This window comes from Hyperoodon ampullatus, assembly GCF_949752795.1.
Source record: "Hyperoodon ampullatus genome assembly, chromosome: 2".
NCBI lineage: Eukaryota > Metazoa > Chordata > Mammalia > Artiodactyla > Ziphiidae > Hyperoodon > Hyperoodon ampullatus.
In genome coordinates this window covers 26,454,187-26,477,024 of record NC_136915.1, presented here as the reverse complement: position 1 = coordinate 26,477,024, position 22,838 = coordinate 26,454,187, and the positions used below count along the sequence as shown (strand labels likewise).

The 22,838-nt window shown below is 42.6% G+C and overlaps 1 protein-coding gene across 1 annotated transcript in view; it reads right to left on the bottom strand.

The window, feature by feature from the left end:
* KPNA6 (karyopherin subunit alpha 6) overlaps positions 1-19,991 on the bottom strand; it is a gene marked incomplete at both ends in the record, with an annotated part of 41,493 nt that extends 21,502 nt beyond the window's left edge. Inside the window, 2 exon segments of the mRNA XM_079698144.1 lie at positions 19,870-19,888; positions 19,890-19,991. Coding sequence (XP_079554270.1) covers positions 19,870-19,888; positions 19,890-19,991 — 121 coding nt within the window.
* Positions 19,992-22,838: the final 2,847 nt, after the last annotated feature.

Genomic DNA, 22,838 nt, shown 5'->3' with positions numbered 1-22,838 from the left:
TAATTGCAGCATATGTCCTCCATTTAAATCTAACATACAATCCCGGTTTCAACTTTTTTTTTTTTTTAACATTCTGTATTTGTTTATTTGCATTCATTCATCACAGGGCCAATTATATTAACTATATTTTCTTATTTTCTGTGTTCCTGATGTTCTGGCACTTGGGGCCTTACAAACCCAGGAGAGACTGCCACGCCCATGGCTAGCTAACTCCCACAGATAACAATCGTGCTTAAGAGCATGCCTTTGCAAAGGAACCAATCCAGAGACATACCTACTTTATCTTGCCTGTACACCCAGGAGGCAATATTCCAGTGCTTCAATCATCCCAGGGCCCAAAAAGTAGTAGGCAACTAGAGACTACTCTCATAGCCCAAAGCCCTCCAGAATTATTCAAATTAGCCAGTCCTAAACTGTTTACTCTGCCCTGACTTCACTTTCCCTCTGAAACTCCAGGTTCTGGCCTAAACCTTCTGCTTGCTCCTGCTCCTTCTGCCTCCTGACCACCCTGGTGTCTTCCTCTGTTACCCTGTGTGGCCAGTGGTGACCCACTTCCCACCCCCTGACCACCCCACCCCAGCCAGACCTGTGAGTATAATAAACTTCTTCCTTACAAACCTCATTCTTGTTTCCTCCTGTGGCCTCAGCGACTTTATCATACCTTACTCAATATTTACATTTGAAAAACAATCTCATTATTTTAAAAAACTGATAAAAGTGAAGGTGATAATGTTGAAGTATGAGTAGAGGAAACATTACCAACTTGGTTCTTTCTCCCTTTATAGGCATTTCTCATCCTCTAAATTTCTCATCTGAAACAGTTAATAAAAGTATTGCAAAAGGGATGAAAAATAAGTTTTATAGGCACACAGAAGGGATAATTAACTCTAATATTGCCTCTTTTCTGGAGTGGTTGGGGTGATCATGATGAGAGTTTAAAAAGAAAGCTCCCAAAGGCAAGACTGGGGCTGGTTCTTCAAGCAGATCACCTCGAGGACACAAATGGAATAAGAAAGTACATAAATGTGAGGGGGAAAAGTAGTCTATTAAGAGAATCTGAGTGAAAAAGAGATATAGAATGGAAGTTGAGGAGAGAGCTGAAATAAGGAAATGAAACTTCAGAGAAAGTGCCTCTGTTCATTCTGGAAAGTAGCTAGGCAAACCAATAGCAACAGCAGGGTCTTACAAGGTGCAAGTTTCCACATCCACTTGGCAAAGCCCAAGTCCATTTACTGTTTAAAAGTTCTAGGGGGCTGCAGTGGCCTCCCTCTGGGGTCCCTGATTACCCCTATGCCTGGAAACAAATAGGCACAGGACAAATTTCTAAAGGCAGCACTGTGGACTGCTCTCGCCCATTACCTGACATGGTTTTTCATGACTCTGAGCCTGGACTCTCCCAGAGGGCTCTCTTCCTTCAAGAAGAGCTGACAGTGAAGCTGGAAGGAGAACCAGGCTGTACTTCTTTAGTCACCATGGTGACAAGAAACCATCACAAATATGTGCTTATGACTTCACTGGAGAAGCCAAGCAGGAGGTTAGATTGGAAGGAGGAACATTTGCAGAAGCACATCTGGAATCAGCAACCAAAGGAATGCTGGACTTTCATTCAGAGACTATCAGGAAGAGGGCTTTTTTCATCATGCTCTCCCTTACTTGCTGAGCCCAGATCAAGAAATCCACAATACAAATATATCAATACCTTTTCAAGCATCTGACTGTCTCAGGTAGCCTTTGAGTTTTCTTATCAAGGAACTCTCTCAAAGTGAATAGGTCCCTGAAGTTGTACCTCTCATTTCTAGGAAATAACTAGCTAATGTTGCCATGCATTTTCTAAGCTTTGAGAACCAAGGGACTCGCAATAAAAATACAAAATAAGTACGGACCCTGTTATGGCCTGAATTGTACTCCATCCCCCACCAATTCATATGTTGAAGTCTTAAACCCTAATACCCCAAAATGTGACTATATTTGGAGATAGCGTCTTTAAAAAGATGATTACAGTTAAATGAGGATACTGGAGTAAGGCGTAATCCAATATGACGAGTGCCCATATAAGAGAAGATTAAGATACAGATGCACTTAGAGGGACAACACCATGTGAACATGAAAACAGCCATTTGTAAACCAAAGAGAGATGTCTCAGAAGAAGCCAACCCTGCTAACATCTTGATCTTGGATTTCTAGCCTCCAGAACTATGAGAGAATAAATTTTTGTTGTTTAAGCCACCCAGTCTGTGGTACCTTGTTATGCAGTCTTAGCAAATTAATACAGGCCCTAATTGATAGATGAATAACCTGAGTCTCAAGTCACACACTAAGGGAATAGCTAGATTACTGCAGTATTCCATTTAATCAATGGTATGTTTAAAATTTTAAGATTCATAACATTTTTAAAATTATGCACATTTTCTCAGAAAAAGGCATACTACATATAGCCAGCTTTCCTGTGTATGGGATGGGAATGATATTACGACAGCTGCTGGCTCTAGGACTCTGCAAACCAAAGTCTTACATTCATGGTCTGTATTTAACACCATGAAGCAGTCAGTCAGCCTTTTAAAATTATTTCTCAGGGGAATCCCCTGGCAGTCCAGTGGTTAGGACTCCACACTTTCACTGCCAAGGGCCCAGGTTCAATCCCCGGTCCGGAACTAAGATCCCACAAGCCGCATGGTGTGGCAAATAAATAAAGAAATAAACAAGCAAATAAATTCTCTTGTCCTGGTGCTAAACTGAGTGGGGGCTCCTCTTTGCAGAGGGCAAGTTTCTAATAAAATGTACCTTCCCAGGCACAGAAAACGAGCTAAACTTAATGCCTCTTACTTCAGGAATGTAAGAAAACTGATTCCTCCCAGAGTGAAATGGCTTTTTTCAGCCGGCCTCTCTTACTTCTCACTAGGAATTTTCTACCAAATGTGCATCAGTGTAAGATGCCTGAGTTAAAACATTGGCCACATGCCAGTTAATTAAAAAGGAAGAGCTAAGAGTGTACTGGGATATAGAATCTCTCTGTAGATATAATCTCCAATCTTCACAACAATCCTGAGAATCCATTTTACAGTCAAGAAAAATGAGACACAGAGGGTAAGTGACAAGCCAGGAAGTTAATAAGTCAACCCTGATCTAGTTGGTCCCAAACTCCAGGTTCATCATTTCATTTCCTGAAAAGGGAAGCAATTGGTAACAGCAAATCCATCAATATATGTGCTGCCAAAGGGAGCACAACAGCAAATCCATCAGAATTCTGGGTTGGGGACTGCTCTGTTACCAATAAACAAATCTGCTCCCATTCCAGAATTTCAGTTAACCACAAACTCAGATGCCTTAAAAGGTAAAGAGGTTAATGGTTTTTTTTTTTGGCTGTGCTTCACTGTGGGATCCTAGTTCCCGGACCAGGGATTGAACCCAGGCCACGGGAGTGAAAGTGCTGGGTCCTAACCACTGGACCGCCAGGGAATTCCCAAGAAGTTAATGATTTTTTTTTTTAGATTTATTATTTATTTATTTAATTTATTTTGGGCTGCGTCAGGTCTTAGTTGCAGCACGTGGGATCTTCGTTGTGGTGCACGGGCTTCTCTCTAGTTGTGGTGTGCGGGTTTCCTCTTCTCTAGTTGTGGTGTGCAGGCCCCAGGGCACGCGGGCTCTCTAGTTGAGGCGTGCAGGCTTAGTTGCCCTGCAGCCTGTGGGATCTTAGTTCCCTGACCAGGGGTCAAACCCGTGTCCCCTGCATTGTAAGGCGGATTCTTTACCACTGGACCACCAGGGGTGTCCTGAAGTTAATGATTTTTTTTTTTTTTTTTTTTTGCGGTACGCGGCCCTCTCACTGTTGTGGCCTCTCCTGTTCTGGAGCACAGGCTCCGGACGCACAGGCTCAGCGGCCATGGCTCACGGGCCTAGCCGCTCCACGGCATGTGGGATCTTCCCGGACTGGGGCATGAACCAGTGTCCCCTGCATTGGCAGGCGGACTCTCAACCACTGCGCCACCAGGGAAGCCCAGTTAATGATTTTTAACGAGACAGTTATAATAGGACAACAGGGATTGCGCTCACACTCAATTTTCATAACATTGTGCCAGCCAAACAAAATTTAATTTTAACAAGGGCTAGGGTGAAATCAGCTGTTAAACAGCCCTTGGTTTGAGGACAAGTAAATAATTACATAAACCCCAGCACCATGCTTCCCTTTTTTTTTTTTTTTTTTTTGCGGTAGGCGGGCCTCTCACTGTTGTGGCCTCTCCCGTTGCAGAGCACAGGCTCCAGACGCGCAGGCTCAGCGGCCATGGCTCACGGGCCCAGCCGCTCCGCGGCATGTGGGATTTTCCCGAACCGGGGCACGAACCCGTATCCCCTGCATCGGCAGGCGGACTCTCAACCACTGCGCCACCAAGGAAGCCCTCCCTTTTTAAAAAATGTTTTCATACACAAGATCTAGCTGACCTCTACAACAATGAGAAAGATTAGTCAATTAGGAGCATATCCACTTAACAGCTAGGGAACCAGGTTCAGAGGTACTGTGACTTGCACAAGATCATTTAGCTATCAAGTTGTGAAGCTGGGACTGAGATCTAGACCCTGTAATTCCATAGGCCTCTTTTCATCCAACCTCAGAGAACAACTTCTTTTCATTCTCTGATAAGACACATAATTCTATTCAATTTGGCTCCTGGGCTCCTGCCTTTAGACTAGGTTCTATCCATCTTGATCTATTTACTCACAGTCATTTTAACTTAAGAATTACTGACTACTGACTAATTTTCATTAAATTTTTATCTTGTTAAAAAAAATGAAATAACATAAAAAAAACCAAACAGTTACTGGCAATCAATTTTCTAATTAGTGCATAAGAACCAGAAGCAACTGAAAACTAGTACTGGGACTTCCCTGGTGGTCCAGCGGTAAAGAATCCTCCTTGCAATGCAAGGGACTTGGGTTCGATCCCTGGTCAGGGAACTACGATCCCACACACCGCGGGGCAACTAAGCCCGCGCGCCACACCACTGAGCTCGTGCGCCTCAACTAGAGCCCGCGTGCTGCAAACTACAGAGCCCAGGCCCTCTGGAGCCTGCGTACCACTACTAGAGAGAGAAAACCCACACGCCGCAACTAGAGAGTAGCCCGTGCACCACAATGAAGAGCCCACGAGCCACAATGAAAGACCCCTGCATGCCTCTACGAAGATCCCGCATGCCACAACTAAGACCTGACACAGCCAAAAATAAATAAAATCAATAAATCAATAAATAATAAATAAATCTTAAAAAAAAAAACTAGTACCAAAGACGTTTGTCTAAGAGATTCCCCCCTCCACCCACCATATCTGACTTTTCAGGAATTCAACCTCATAATACAGGTTTTTCTTTTGCAGTGAGTTCTCTTCCTAGACCAGAAATCCAACCAACCACAAAACTGAAGTATATCTGACCCTTTGTGAACACCCATACCATCAGAATTAATTAAATCAAAATTCCTCCAAAGTGGATGAAACCAGCTATGATGCTCAGATTGGAAGGGTAGGAAGATAACACACAATACACAAGTGACAGATACAGAGACTAATAAATGCAATCATTTTCAAAGATGTTCTTCTAAAACTTACATGGCTGAGTTTCTTATCAAAGATGACAACAAAGACTGCCTTAAATTTTGCCTGTCTTCTTGCTGGTCTACCTGGTAGATAACTACTGTGAATGCATACAAAGTTGATGGCAAAATTTTGGTACATTTAAAATTTTTAAATTGAGGTATAGTTGATATACAATATTATAAAAGTTTCAGGTATACAACAGATTTGACACTATTGATTTGTAACTTTGTTAGCTAAAATCAGCAATGTAGGACTAGTTCCAGGAATCTCACCACCTACCAATTCTTCATACTGAGCATCAGCCAGACACCGAATCTTTTCATTGACTACCTGCCCTCCCAAGCTACTGCCCTATTTTTCTGTTCTAATGAATAGGAAAACTATTTTTTCAGCAGAAAAATAGTTTTTTTAATTAAAGAGGACTACCTGCCCTCTTTATTATGAATTATTTAAACAAAGTTGCAAATGTCATGACTTGGCACTGCACCCTAATTACTTTAGTAATTGTCTCATAATAAGGACCTTCTTATATAACTATAATACCATTTCAAACCTAAGAAAATTAATGAAACACCTATTATCTAGTCCATATGCAAATTTCCTTACTTCAAATGGCTTTTATAGCTAGTTTTTTTCGCCCAAATCAGAATCTAGTCAAGTTTCAGCCACTGTATTTCGCCTTCTATTTAACATTCTATTATGAAAAATGTCAAATATATACAAAAGTAGACAGAATAGTAAATAAAATGAAACTCAATGCAACAATCATTCAGATTCAATAATCAACTAGCTGCCATTCATCTGTGCTTCCATCTACTCACAGACCCTGTATTATTTAAGCAAATTCCTGGCGTATCATTCCAACAACATATATTTCACAAACAATAAAAACATTTTTTTAAATTGCATCATTATTCCAACATTTGGTCACTTTTAATCTACAATGTCCCTGCCCTCCTTTCCCCAACCCTTTTATTTACTTGTGATATTGACTCTCTGAAGAATGCCTTAATGTCTTAAAGCATACCCCACATTCTAGTTTTGTGCCATTAATTTATACCCCTATCCTGTGTGTTTCCTGCAAAATGGAAGTTGGGTCTAGAGGCTATAACAGATTCAGGTTAAAAATATACTTTTGGCAAGAATACATATAGGTGATGTTCTGTGCTTCATACTACATCACATCAGGAGGCATCTAATGGCAGGTTGCCCAGATGATACTAAATTTGACGGTAATCAGATCTCTCTTCTTGAAAGTCATCTATGGACCCTAAGTCTCCATTCACATAAAATTAATGTGACATGTTTCTTGACTATTACACATTTTATGTGTAAGATATAATAACATAATGAAATAACCAACTTTAAAAAATAGGCATTGCCAAAAAAAAAAAAAGAAAAAAAAATAGGCATTGCCAATACTGTTGCATCTCTGTGTGCTCTGTTTCACTCTAACTCTTCAAATCTGACTTCCATTCCTTCTACTCCAAAGAAACTGCTTTTATCAAGGTCACCGATAACCTCCACATTGCCTTATCTAACGGATAGAAATTTCTGTCCTCTTCTTAACCCCTCAATAGTAGTTATTAATCCCTTCTCTCAAAACACTCAGTTTTCTTGGCACCACTGCCAACCTCATCCAGTCTTCTCAGTCTCTCCTGATGGCTCCTCTTCCCTATATCTACATACTGGTTTCTATCTTCACTCTCTCGAGGTGATTTCATCCATTCCCGTAACTCCCAAATTTATGTCCCCAGCCCAGTCCTTTCTCTTGAGTTCCAAACTCATATATTCAACTACCTATGGAAATCTTCACTTTCGTATCCAAAACTAACTTAATTTCTTACACCCGCCCCCCACCCCGGCAATACCAAGAGCAACAGCTTTTACAAGTTACTTAATCCAAATCCTAGGTTAAAAAAAAAATCAGGGGCTTCCCTGGTGGTGCAGTGGTTGAGAGTCCGCCTGCCGATGCAGGGGACACAGGTTTGTGCCCCGGTCTGGGAAGATCCCACATGCCGCGGAGCGGCTGGGCCCGTGAGCCATGGCCGCTGAGCCTGCGCGTCCGGAGCCTGTGCTCCGCAACGGGAGGGGCCACAACAGTGAGGGGCCTGCGTACCGCAAAGAAAAATCATCCTTGACTCCTTCCCTTCTCACACTTTTTTGATCTAACCTACTGACAAATCCTGAATGTATCTTGAATGTATTTACCTCTCTCTCACCCCATCCAAGTCACTATCATCTCTTGCCTGGTTACTACGACAACCCACCAGCACAATGAAGAGTAGCCTCCACTCGCTGCAACTAGAGAAAGCCCACGCGCAACAACAAAGACCCAACACAGCCAGAAATTAATTAATTAATTAATTTTAAAAAAAAGAAAAGAAATACTTAGGCCGAGCGAAGGCACTGTGCTGGACAGAATATCAACAGGCACACTGGAATAGTGTGGTATTAGCCAAAGGAGCTACAAAGCCAGACAATCTGATTTCTGGTCTGCTACTTAGCAAGTGTACAGCCTTGGGTGTCACTTATCTGTATCTCAATTTTCCTACCCTTGCCCTGTCTACCTCAGAGTTACAGTGAAGATCAAATGAGAATACACATGAAAGCACTTTGTAAATAGTAAAATGCTGTGCTAGTAAGGTAGGATTAGGTTTGGTAATAGTTTCTCAAACTTCTGGAATTTCTCTCAGAGCTTTTTATGACCAAGAAATACTGCAAACAAGGAAATAGTATGAAACAGTTGTGATGGCATGAGGTTCTCAGGGTGTTATCTGTAAGCCTGTCAGAACTGTCAATAACCAAGACAATGGGAGAGACTTCTCTATGAACAACTGGATTAGTCCATAATGGGGCCATAATAAGGCTGCTCATATTCTGGCAGATCCTCACAGGACTGGGCTGAAGAATGATCACTCCAGGAAACAAAGCTGAATCTATAAATCAGGAGGTCTGGCTAAAAGATCATGTGGGAAAAACGATCTTCTGTATACACAACTATATATTCAAAGCTCAAGGCCTAAGTGAAGCATGGCACACTGAGATACTGCATCAACCAGATAGCTGATAGTCCAAGTTCTCTAATCCTAATTCTCTCCTAGGATTTACTAGTCCTTTTGGCCCTTGAATCTATATATAAATGCAATGCTCAGACCTAGGAATGGGGAAGTAAGGGGTGGTGAGAGACATAGGAGAGGCCCAGGATAGCTACAGTCCAATTTCTCCAAAAGAAAAATTCCAAATATCCCTTGTAGATTGTGCAGAATCTGGAGGCTCTTACCTTCCTAGGGACACCCCACTGCCACTACCACTAGGTGCTACAAGGAACTAAAATGAATTACTTAAAGTAGGAAAACCAAAGCGCTTACCTTCCATTTCAGTCAATGCAAAAACATTCACTGAATATCTCCCAAGCACTCACACTGCTCAAGGAATCAAGGGGAAAAGAAAAATCCAAATGGTTATCTCCAAACTGACTCAAATAGACAAGTGATTTATTATTCATTTAATAAAATGTATGTGCCAGACACTGTGCAGAAACTTCTGCCTTCAGGAAGCTTTACAACCTAGTCTAGTCTCACAGCATCAAGAACAAAAAACATAATGAATCTCAGTGTGCAATGATGTCAGAGAGTGGAAATGAGAACAATTTTTACTGTGTGGTGAGCTCTGAAGTGGTCTTTGAAGGCTAGATGGTTAATATTTCTAAAGGTAATGGTGTAGGGAGGGACAGCAGTTTACCAGGAGCAAAGATTAGAGATCAGAAAGCCCAAGGTTGGTTTGAGGAACAAGATCAGTTTGGCTAGAGAGGTATAAATACAAAGGCCCACAAACAAATTGTCTCTGGGATGTAACAGTGAACTGCTGGCCCCTATTCTGCAGCATTACACCCCTCTATCCCCAGTCTTCAGACAAGGAGGGTTCTGCATGGCCTGTAGGCGAATTACACAAATCTCTCTGACTGGCTCTTCTCTTTCAACCTTTGGTAATAGGAGAAAGGGTTTTTCTAACAGCCCTTGTGACAAATTAAAAGCAGGATTTCTCTAACCTGTACATATTAATTCAAAAAGGAGGAGCTAGATTTGGGATGCAATCTTCTGAGGAGCCCAGGACAATATGGGGAAGAAGAGCCAGACTGAGAGGCCACACAAAGGGAACCCTCTCTGTTCTCATTAGACATGCTATGGACAGACACTCAATGTTGCCCCTCAAACCTTGTCAGCTCCTTCCAATATGATGTAGTGAGAAAGAGCACTGATTTGGGAGTCAGGTGAGCTGGTTCCAATCCCAACTGAATAACCATGGGCAAATTACCCACTATTTTGAGTCTCTGCTTCCATTACCTATAAAATGAGAATAATAAACTTTATAGCCCAGTATGATTGATGAGGTAACGTGAAAGTGTCTAGGGTCTAAATGCTGAATCAATGTTATTTCCTTTTTCTTCTCAGCACCTACTTTGAAAGGCTTCAATTCCCCATGAGGGCAATATTCCAGAAGTCAAAGAGGACGACTATATTTTCTTGCTCTCCATTAGCAGGTGGTTTTTCCTCTTCCTTTCTCCTAACACTGTAGCTCCTTTCTCTTAACCTTTATCCTTCTATTCCATCTTCATTCCCTCCAAAGCTAGGCTGTAAGAACCAATAAGCCAGAGTTTTTCGTTTTGTTTTTTTTTTAGGCCACGTCGTGTGGCATGCAGGATCTTAGTTCCCCAAACAGGGATCAAACCTGTGCCCCCTGCAGTGGAAACATGGAGCCTTAACCACTGGACCGCCAGGGAAGTCCCGAGCCAGAGTTTTTAGAAAGGGCCTGTTCTCTACCACTTACCTCACCCCAAGATAAGCAATTCTAACCACGTCTCATTACAATTATTGCTTCTTTGGAAGATTTAAAAGCTGATGACTTTCAAATCTACATCTGCAGTGCATATCTAATACTCAAGGGGTTCCTTCTATCCAAGTTCCATAAGCACCTCAAATGCTTAAAAAAAAATTTTTTTTTTAAGTCATCATCTCCATAAACCTGCTCCTCATACATTCCTTATACATTTCATTATCCACAGTCCCATATCTGGAATTCTGAAATCAAAAGAGCTCTGAAAATAAGAAGGTTTTTAGTATATATAACACAAAATACATTTAGCAACAAAACCTGAACAAAATTAACATGAGACTATTTATAGCCCTTATTAATCCCACTCAATTAATATTCAAGTGATTTGCCTGAAAATATTAATATTATGTGACTATACAGAGCTCTATCCCAGACCCTGCTGGAGGTGTTATGCACTCAAAAGGGTGAAACTGGTTCATGGGGGAGGGGGAGAACTTAGACATTGCAATGGTATGTGGCCCTCCAAAGCTCAACCTTATCAATAAAGACCTATTCCCTAGTATCTAATTTTTCTTGCTGGATTTTCTTGAGTATTACATGAGCAGCATTGACACTGACTTCATAAAAGGCAGACAAAAAGTATGCAAGAACTATACTACAAAGCTATGGCAAACAGACAGCCATGACTGGGGGACTTTCTCTTGACTGATGGCTGAATCTTGAAGTCATATGACAAGAGGTGGCCTGAGCATGCCTGTTTTGCCCTGTGGATGTTATTTATGTTTGATCCTCAGTGTTTTTGTGTGTGACATGGGTTTTGATAATTAAATTAAAAATTTACATTTTATTATTTAATTCTACAAATTAAAATGTGTCCCAATTAATTATGCCAAGTGCTAAAAAGAAAAATGTTAACAATATCTGAATGACTATCTAGCAGCTAGTTAAAAGTTATTTTCTCATATCAGGCAAAAGTTTAAAAGTTTAATAAAAATAATTTTAAGAAACTGATTTTTTTCTATTGTTTTGTTTTTGCTGGAAAATGAACAACTTTAAATGATTTTTAAAAATCTGGTTACACTGTTTCTGTGTTTATAAATACTAATTTGCATATGCAATTTGATACATTACAACTTATATAAATAAATAAAAGTTACTCAGCAAATACAGCTATAAAACTTAGTTAAATATAAATAGCTTTTTAACTTTTAACCTAAAAATCTTGTTTAGTCACTCTTAACTTTGCACTGAATAAAAAGCAAGCTTTATGCTTACTCATTTTATGTATAAAGCACAGACATAGTTACTGTACATTAAAAGATATAGAGTATATCTGCATGTTAAAATTTCATGGGAGGGATGCATTAGGGAAAGAAGATGTCGCCTTCTTAGGAAGGTGATAATGAATGGAAAGGTTGAGGAAACAATGATATAAGGGATTAGGGATCTGTAACAGTATCTTCTCAGCTTTTCAAGTCAGAAACTTGGGAGTCACCCTTGACAACTCCTTTCCACTTATCCCCAATCACTAGTAATGGTCAGCTTTATTTTCTAACTATTTCTGGACTGTCTCTCTCTCTTCTTCTCCATTCCTACTGCCATTACCCTAACTCAGATCTTCATGATCTCTTGCCTAGACTTTATAAGAGCCTCATTAACCTGTTCCTTTTCTCTTCATTCCAAACTTCTTGAAACAGTTTGTCTCTCCTCTCTTATTTCTTAGCCCACTCCAATCTGCTTCCATGCTATCAAAACTGTTTTTGTAAAAGACACTGATCAAGTGCAAGATGCTAAATTCAATAGACCTTTTCAGTCCTTATTTTCTGGTCCTCTTGGCAGCACTCAATCTTGATAGCCATTTCCTTCTTCTTGAAATACTCTTTTCCGTTGGTTTATGAGACATCAATCACTACTTGTTTTCTTCAAATTGTGGCTGCTGATCCCCTTCTTCCTGCACATTAAAGCTAATGAAACTTGAGGTTCTCTTTTCAGCCCATCTCCCATGATATACATTTTTCATAGGCACTACCAGTGATTCCCATGGTCTTAGTTACCACATATAAACAGATGATTAATCCTCTATCTCCATCCCCAGACCCCACGCTTGAGCCCCAGACTTCTCTATCCAGTTGTTTTTTGGACAGCTTCCCTTGGAGGTCACAGAGATACCTCAAAATGTCCAAATTTAAACTCAACTTAGTTACAAGCATCACTATCCACTCTGCTGCTCAAGGCAAGAGGCCTAGGAGTCATGCTTAATTCCACCCTGCCCCAACCACTTTCAGCCTCCAGATGAAACCAATAACCAAGCTCTGCTAATTCAAATTCCTAACTCTTATTCTCCACTGTTACTACCTCAATCTCCATCAACATCTCTTGCTAGGACTACCACACTACTTAAGAACCAACTACTTCAAGAACCTCCTGGTTGGAATGTTATCGCAGTCTAATTCATTCTTCCCAGAGCAGTCAAGCAATATAAAGAAATAAATTTGATCATGTCACTTCTGAGATTAAAACCTTTCAATGGCATTTCACTGTTATCAGGATAAGGTCCAAATATCATTCCCCCCATGCTACCAACCCACCTAGCCTACCAATCTTTTGCTTGTGAAATAATCATTTCACCCTGCCACTGACAACTATCCATAGATCAGCTCTCATTAGCTTAAAGGCCTTCCCTGATCCCCCTACGCCGGGGTGGACTCCCTTATTATACAAATCCATAGTACTGCGGACTGCTCCACTCAAAATATTTATCATTTTATAATGGTCTCCGAAGTACGCGATACAAAATCAACTGGGACACAGGAAGAAAAACATACACATATGTTGTAACTAACACACACATATATGTATATAAATAACATATACAAATGTTACATATATATATAAATAATATATACGAATGTTACATATATATAAGTAAGGCTTACCTTTATTATGCATTAGCCTATTAATACTGGCAACTTTTATCTGTTGCTCAGGTGGCCAAGCTTTCCTGAAGCAAGACTGGGAGTTATACCAAGCAGGTGAAGACACTAGTTCATTCACATTTATCATACTGCATGACACTGTAGTTTGTGTGCCTAGTTAAGTGGATTTAAAAGATAGCTAGTTTTAACTAAATTAACATTCACAAAATAAATAAACAGCTTAGAGTCCTATCAAGAAACTGAATGGGGGCTTCCCTGGTGGCGCAGTGGTTAAGAATCCACCTGCCAATGCAGGGGACATGGGTTCGAGCCCTGGTCCAGGAAGATCCCACATTCCGTGGAGCAACTAAGCCTGTGCGCCACAACTACTGAGCCTGCGCTCTAGAGCCTGCGAGCCACAACTACTGAGCCCACATGCTGCAACTACTGAAGCCTGCGTGCCTAGAGCCTGTGCTCCACAACAAGAGAAACCACTGCAATGAGAAGCCCGCGCACTGCAACGAAGAGTAGCCCCCACTCACTGCAACTAGAGAAAGCCCGCACGCAGCAATGAAGACCCAACGCAACCAAAAATAAATAAATAAAATAAATAAATTTAAAAAAAGAAAATGAATGGAAGATAATGTTAATAATGCAGGAAGAAGAACAAAGAAACAGCAGAGCTGATGTCTCTGGAAGTAAAAGCTCCTAAGTACCAGAATTTCACCTGCCACATCACAATAAAACAAAACAAAATAACATAATGACCAGCTAATCAGATCTAAGTCAGCCAAAGATTTAAAATTATCTAGAAGATTATTTAAAATATGGACTTACACTCTCTCATGCACCTTACTCTGAATGTATAATATGCTTAAAAATAATACTTACTGAGTACACGCTATCATGATCAGCAAGACATTTAAAAACACTTGTCTTGGGCTTCCCTGGTGGCACAGTGGTTAAGAGTCCATCTGCCAATGCAAGGGACCCGGGTTCGAGCCCTGGTCTGGGAGGATCCCACATGCCGCAGAGCAATTGAGCCGGTGCACCACAACTACTGAGCCTGCACTCTAGAGCTCGCGAGCCACAAATACTGAGCCCACGTGTCACAAGTACTGAAGCCTGCGTGCCTAGAGCCCGTGCTCTGCAACAAGAGAGGCCATAGCAATGAGAAGCCTGTGCACCTCAATGAAGAGTGGCCCCTGCTCGCCGCAACTAGAGAAAGCCCGCAAACAGCAACGAGGACCCAACACAGCCAAAAATAAATAAATAAAATAAATAAATTTAAAAACACTTGTCTTCATCCTTTTATAATATATACGGAGTATATATTTTTTGGCCTTGCCTCACGGCTTGCGGGATCTTAGTTCCCCGACCAGGGATCGAACCCGGGCCCCCTGCAATGGAAGTAGAGTCCTAACCACTGGACCGCCAAGGAATTCCCAAAATGTGTTTATGTTTTAAAAGTTAACTTGTAACATCTAAAAAATTTTAATCTGTTATGAAATCATATGAAAATTCAGATTTGCAACCTCAAGGGGGAGAGGGATTGTGGAAAGGGATGTGAAATTATGCAGTAAGGCAACACTAGACCTACATTCTGTCATGGCAACAACTGGCTGGACCTCATCAGATTGCATGGGACTCTAGTTGGCCCGCCAGTCTCCATTTGGTTGATTTTACTCGATTACCCATTAGAATTTAAGCTCTAGGATTTCACTAAAAAAAAAAATATTTTTGTCCGTTTTGTTCACTGCTGTATTTCCAGGGCCTAGAACAGTAGCTGGCACACAGTAGGCATTCAATAAACATTTGCTGAAATTAACAAATAACAGGTGCCTGCCTAATCCCTAAAAATGTTTCTGACAGGTATTCATAGTATGTTTCTGCCTTCCCCTAAAAGACAAATTGATTTATCTTTTATATTTAGCACAGGGCCTGACACATATTAAGTACTTTATTTGCTCACTGTATGACTAATAGCAATTAGTTATCACTTACTGAGTACTCACTGTGTGCTAAACACCATGCTAAAACGCTTTACAAGCATTAGCTCATTTAATCACCCTAACACTCCTATGAGGCAGATGCTATCACCCCTGTTTTAAGAGATGAGGAAAATGAATCTCTGGAGATTAAGCAATTGGTCAAAGCTCTAATTGTATTACAAAATGAAATAACTGTAACACAAGATAAAATATGAAAAGAGCTATATGAAAGGCAAGAACAAAGTGCTACAGAATTCAGAAGGCCAGTTCACTTCCAGTTTGGAAGGCACAACACGCATATTTGGGAAAGGTCCCTGAGGGAGGTAGCATTTAAACTAAATCTTGTAAAAGAGCCAAGATTTTCATAGGAAAAGACGGGTGGGGAAGGGATTGCTTTTGTCACTTTCTCTACCAGAAAAGGTGAAGTACATACCAAGGAGGTAGTCTGAGTAGAATGCAGGATATGTGGATAAATATTAAATCGAATAAGACTAGTAAAGTCAATAGGAAGGCCTTGAATACCATACCCTATGGGTTATGATTTTATCCTGTAGACAAAAAGGAGTCCATGAAGGTTCCTAAACTAAGAACAGTCACAAGACCAGAAGGGTGCTTTAGCAACATTGCTGCAGCAGAATTGGTCATGGTAAGGAGGCTATAGAACAGATTTAGAAGGCTCCTGAAGTAACAACACCTTTACAATTTACAATATTTTCTGACATCTAATACTTCACTGACACTTCACTAACAACATTAATAAATAGTATTATCATATTTTGACATCAAGGAGCCTGAGACTTAGCAAGTTTAAAGACCAAAGAATTAAGTCTTTGTGGGACTATGCTGTGAGAAAAACATACACAAAACAATTTAGGGAAGACATCAGTAACAGGATCACAGTATCCAACAACTGCCAATATAGGAAGGGAAGAAAAGAGTAAGGAACCAAAGATAGGTAAGATTTCTATCTTATGCCCTAGTGTCTGGGCCAATGGTCGCACCATTAACAAAAATGTAGGAAAGGTACACCAGGAAGGGGGAGTGAGTTTGATGCTTGTGGGACACAGTTTAGTAGCTCTCTAAGTTGCTGTTATGAACTGTGGGGTGGGTGGGCAAGGCTGGAGGGAAACTAAGAAATGGGCTAAATTACTTCCTGACCTGGAGGCATTATCAGAAAGGTTTTGTTACTTGCAGCAAACCAGAAGCAGCTTTTAGTGTCCTAGAGCCCAGTGACAGGACAGTTCCAAAAACATCATGAAGAAATCAGATTCTTTCCGTCTTCTCGACCCTCACCCTTAGAACTGCCTGCTCTTATTTCTAAATTCTGCCTCATGATCCCAGCATTGCTAATGGCAATTTCAGAGTCAGAAAAGGGATCTTTCCTTTCCAGAGGCAGAACACAGCCCTTAATAGCCCATATTTTGGTTAGAACCATACTACCTGAGTATTTCCTCTATTTACTAGCTCTGACCTTGCTTAAGTTACTGAACCTCTCTGTGCTTCAGTTTTCTCAACTAGAATGTGAGAATCTGAGAAATAAACGAATTAGTATTACAGTACTTAGTGCCTAGCACATAGCAAGTTCTATGTAAGTGTTCGCTATTATTATAGCTTTCTTATCTCTCTTTTTTTTGAAGCTCTCACACTTTGGTGATAACTGGGTTAAAATATAAACTGGCAAAAAACAACAGAATAAAACTTGGCAAATAAGGAACGCTTCTTCAGAAGTCCTTCAGGCTTCCCTTCACATTCATTAGCCAAAATCTGCAGCACACGCCCATACCTAAATCAGTCACTGCCTAGGGAGATAGAATTACAATGATTGGTTTAGTTTATATCAATCAAGACCTACCCCCTGGGGCTGGGAAGGTGCTGCCAGATTCCTGGTTAGCAGGATGGCAGGAACAGTGATAAAAACAACCGGTGTCTGCCAAGACTTAGTCTTGAGAGGCTGTGGTCTCTGCTAGGGAGGGTTAGAAAAAGTAACTTCCAGAGCTGTAAGCCTCACCCCCACAGGGTTCCTAAGAGCAATGAAATCACTGCAAAGGTCTGTTAAGGCTAGTGAAGTTTGGCACAGGAGAAAAAGTATAGGATATAGGCCAGAGCTCGAGGAGCGTACTCTTGAGAGGCAGTGAAACACAGCAGGTTCTAGATTCATGGAGGTGTGACTGCAGGCCATGTTAGTGTCCCCAGCCCTAGGGTCTAGATCACCAGCCTTGGACTTAATCACTTAATCTTCTCAAAGCCTGTTTACTCATTTATAAATGGGGATAACCCAAATTATCTCGGATTTGATGTTAGGATTAAATGTAAGGATACATTTCACCCCTGTAGTATAAGGATCAGAGAAAAAACAAAAATAACCAACCCACACACAAAAACCCCCAAAACAAAAACCCCAATGGCCTGGTGTTCAGAAAGACAAGGTGCAAGGCGCGATGGGGGTGGCGGGGAGGTACCTAAAATGGAGTTGCAGAGAAGAGGGGAGGCTGCCTGACTCTAGACTAAAACTCCCCTTCAGGACCCTGGTCAGGTTCTGTTGCTCTATTGAAGAACTTGCATTTCAAAGTTTACCAGAAAAGGATTAAATTTACTCACACCTGAAGTCTTCTTAGAGGTGTATGTGCAGCAAAATGGGTAAGAATCTCACTTCTGGCTTTGCTGTAACTAACTGTGTTATATTCTCTGAGGTAGTTTCCCCACCTGTAAAAACTGAGTAAATCGCTGTCAAATTTATTTCACTGGGCTTAATAAACTAAATATTAGCCCCTTCCCTTTGAGGCAGCAGTGTTCCTGAAATTGAAGGCCAATACAAAATCTATAACATAAAAGCCCCTAAAATTTTTCATTGATATATAAAATTGCAGCTACGAAGACAGGCCTATCAGTCTTAATGGAGGATTCTGGAAACCAGAGTGCTTAAAGGAAAGGAACAAGCATTACTGAAAACATTATTGAAGGTGGAAAAGAATCTGTTCTTATATTTATAGAGCCCTTACTAGTCTCCAAACACTGTGGTATCTTATTTAATTCTCAAACACCTTGATAACCCTGCCCCCTCCCCTCTTTATAGAGGTGAGGAAAGGAAGGCTCAGAAAGGAAGGAAAATAGCATTTATCGTGGACTGTGCTGGATGTTTTCCATATGCATCACTGCATCTGACATTTAAGTGACTTCTCTGGATGAGAGCTAGGAAGTAGCAGGCAGGATTATAATACCAGATCTGATTCTAAAGTCATTGCCATGCAGCTCAAGGGAGTAATTTATGTTTCCTCAGGATCAGGTTTCTTACAAAACTCAATCCCAGAATCTCAATCCCCACCCCCAACACACCCACAATAGTTGGGGTTAGCAATTCACTTTGGAGTTTTCCAGTTTCTTTCAGATTAAAGATTTCAAAGTGGGCCCTCTAGCAAAAATACAAAACACCTTTACAACTCTGCCTAGGATTAAAAGCTTTCTTTCCCCCTTTTCCAGCCCAATCACTTGGGGGCCAGGCCATAAAGAACAACAGCTATAAACTAGGGCTCTGGAGCGATCAACCTGGTTTAAGCCACTGACTGTGTGACTTTGGGTAAGTTACTTTACCTCCCTAAGCCTCAGTTTCCTTATCTGTAAAATAGGGATAACAGCAGTATCTATCTCAATAAATACGTTGTGCATATTAAATAAAACGTGACATGTAAAGCAATCAGAGCAATGCCTGCACACAGGAAGAGCTCAGCAAATTTAACAGTTCTCATTGCTGGAGAAGAAGTACCACTGATGGTTCTGTCCCTAAGTCCAAAGACTTCGCCATCGTATTCTCTCTGAGCACAGGCCTTGCTACCTGGAGTCCCTTTAGAAAGAGCAACAGGTCGCTCCTTTTCTCCTAACCAGGGCCAGGCCAAGAAACCTAAAGCCCCCGACCTATACATGACTACGAGATCTTGGCACTGGTTTTCTACCACTACGAAGGCTGTCACTCTGAACCCAACCGAACCACCCCATTTCCGCCTCGGCTCGGGAAGTTCTCCCGGCCTTCAGCGGCCCAGGCTGCCTTCGGCATGGCTGCCCCTGGTTACAGGCCTGGAGCTGGCTCGCCTGGCGTCCCTTCGCCAGAGAACTCTCTCTGCGACGTAGGGAGGATTTCCCTGAGTTCAGGGGAACCAGTGAATCCAGTTAAGAGGCGCGTGGGTCAGACACACGCCGGAGAGGGTTGCCTTAAACGCCTCCCGGGCCTGCCACCGGGAGCCCGGCCCAGACCGGAGGGTCAGCCCCTTTCTAATCTCCGGGAACGCGTGGGGTCCGGCCCAGGGCCACCACGTGGGGGCTCCAGGAGTGGCAAGGTGTTCCCGAAACCAGCCCCCAAAGACTGGTCCCCGCTTGGGCCCTAACCTGGCCCCAAACTGGCCTGAGCGGCGCTCCCGGCCTGGCTTCTCCCCCCAAACCTATTTGGAGGAGATTCAGACATCATCTGCAGACTGCAGACAGGCTCTCGCCAGACTCCAAGCCCCGAGACTGCCTCAGCCCGAGTCCCCAGTTGCCTGGTTTCCTTACTCACCCATCGCGGCTCCGCTCGCTCCTACTTGGCGGCGGCAGCGGCGGCAGCTTCGGCGGCAGCTTCAGCAGACAATATGGCGGATCTGCAGGACGGCAGCCCGAAACGGACAAACGACTTAACATTCAATCCCGGGAAGAAACGCGCTTTCGGCCCCACCGCCTAGTTCACAGCGCCGACCGCATTTAAAGAGACCGCAGCTACTAAAGGCGGGGAATAAGGATGGAATATGAAAGGAGTGGGTGGAGAAAAACTGGGATACCTACTAAAGAAAGTTAAGTGTGCGTAGGATTTCTCAGCTTTTTCTGCTATTTCCTTTTTGTAGTGAGGTCTCCTCCCCTAGAAACTTTTTCTTCCAGAAAGGTATTCCTTCCTTTTGTAGTTAAAACCACCCATAGACCCTGAGCTGGATATGAATAAGGAGTCATCTGGAAAGGTGAAGTGACTTGCTCAAGGATATAGCGATAAGGAAATGAAGAAGTCTAGAGTAAACCCGATTACAATCTTATTGGGAGATAAAAAGTAGAAAAATAATGAGACCGGTGCAGTGCTTTATAGTTGACAGAGCTATTTCATTAATCCTTACTGCAAGCTCTCTGAGGGCACAAGTCGGTTCTATAGTGTTCATCACTGATCTCCAGCACCTAGCACAGCATCTGGCACGTGGTAGTTGCTCCATGAATAATTGTTGAATGAATAAACAAACGAATGAACAGATCTGTGAGTTACACAAAAAAAGGGGTATGATCTCCCTTTTTAGAGATGAGGAAATTGAGGCTCTGAGGTTCATGCGCCTTTTTTTTTTTTTTTAATATTTATTTATTTTGGCTGTGCCAGGTCCTTAATTGCAGCACGCGGGATCTTTAGTTGGGGCATGTGGGCTTCTTAGTTGCAGCATGTGGACTTCTTAGTTGCGGCATGCGACATCTAGTTCCCCGACCAGGGATCGAACCCATGTCCCCTGCATTGGAAGGCGGATTCTTAACTACTGGACCACCAGGGAAGTCCTGTCGTCGTGTGTCTTTTGAATCATGGTACACATTAGACCTCCCTTTCTGCATAATAGGATTCCGGTCCTTCTGTCCCCCACCTCAACACACAGAGGAAGGCTATGTCTTCAAGTCACTAGTCCCAAGAGGGAGCTATCTTTTGGAAGCCCAGGTCCTGTCATAACAAATTGCCACCTCTAGTTGTGTACCTGGCCCACTGAGGGAAACAACTCAAAAAGCCAATTCTAGGACTCAGGGTCAGGAAAGGGAGCGTTATCTTTCTCTTCCTACTGCCACTGCTCAAGGTCAGACCTCTTCATTCTCTGTTGGTCTATTTTACCTGCCTCCTCACTGGTGTGCCTCCAGGTTCTCCCACTTGCACCCATTACCTCTTTAAAAGCAGAGACCTTATCATGTCCTCTGCTTAGTGATTTCCTACTAACGGCCTTAGGTAATGCCCAAACATTTCAATCTGACCGTTAGGCTGGTCCTTACTGGCTTCTTGGGCTACTCTCTACCAGGTAACCCAGGCTCCATCCATATCTGGGGAACCACATTCCCCCAAATATGCTCCTATCTTCTTTCGTGCCTTTGCATATGTTCTTTCCTCTGCTTGGAATGCAATGCCCTCCCTTCCCCCTTGACTATGAGGTGAACTACTCACTTTCAAGACCGAATACAATTTCCACCTTCTTGAAAAAGCCTGTCTTTCCAGACAGAGTCAGACTATCTGTCCTTTCTGCTCCCCGGTGCCCTGGACACACATTTTCCTCAGCAACTGGCAATCTAGGTTGTTCACAAGGTGTCTCTCTCTCCTGGTTGTCTATGAAGGGACGGTATCTTCCTCATCTTTGTTTCTGTCCCAGTGCCTGGCACAATGCCTGCCTCAGCAGAGGTACCACAAACATTTGCTGCAGTGTCTGCCTCCTGTACACCACCATTGGAGCATCTGCATAACTTGCAGCCAAACAAGGGCTCAGGGGACACGGGCAGACTAGATGAATGGCTATGACCGTGTCTCCTCTCCTGCCAGCCCCTGCGCCCTCCATCCTATGCTCCACAGAAGCCAGGTGGCCTTCCAAGCGGCTTTGTTTCCATTCAAGCCCTTGGCCTTGCTCACACACCCTCCCTAGCCTAGAGCCATAGGTCCTCCCTGATCCAGTCCTGCAGACCTTTCCAGATCCAACCCACCTCCCCCCAACTTTCCTTATCTTTCTTGCTCTAGGAACCACTTTCTGCTTACCTTCTCCAAGTACCCCAGAATGCTACTGCTCGGCTTGAAGCGCCTTTACCCCCTCCTGTCCACCTAGGAAGCGGCCGATACAACTCAGACTATCCCCTCCTCCAAGAAGTCCAGAGAGCATTAAATGTTCTCTCCCCCGTGCTATTCTGTACCTTGTAACTGTTATACCCCTCTCAGTGTAGTGACTTGTTTGTTTCTGTGTCTTGGCATCTTCACCATCTACCTCGGCATCTGACACAGAGCAGGGTCTCAGTGACTGCGTGCTGGGAATCAGTACATCGCATTCTGCTGGGATAGTAGTGTTCTCTTTCAGAGGGTTTTGGGACCCAGCGCTACCACTTCTTAGCTGTGTTACCTTGGGCAAGTCATGATAGATAGCTCCCTGAGCTCCTGTTTTCATCTATAGGAGTGACAGCACCTACCTCCTAGGGTTGTCATAAAAACTGGATTAAGACAAGGCCTGTAATACACGTAGAGCAGCCTCTGGCACACAGCGAACATTCAGCCAGCAGCAGCTACCATGCTACGGTGACCTCGGGTGTCTCAGCTTTTCTCCACCGGAGAAGGCAGAGCTCACAGGGGCCCCAGAAGCCACACATGGGGTGTCCTGGCCAAGAATCCCACACCTCTGCTCTCTGCCTGACAGGCAAGAAAAGGAGAAAGAAATACAGGACACAGGCTTATTGGGAGTATAAAAATAGGACTTTTTTTTTCTCCTCATAATCACATCAATTATCAAA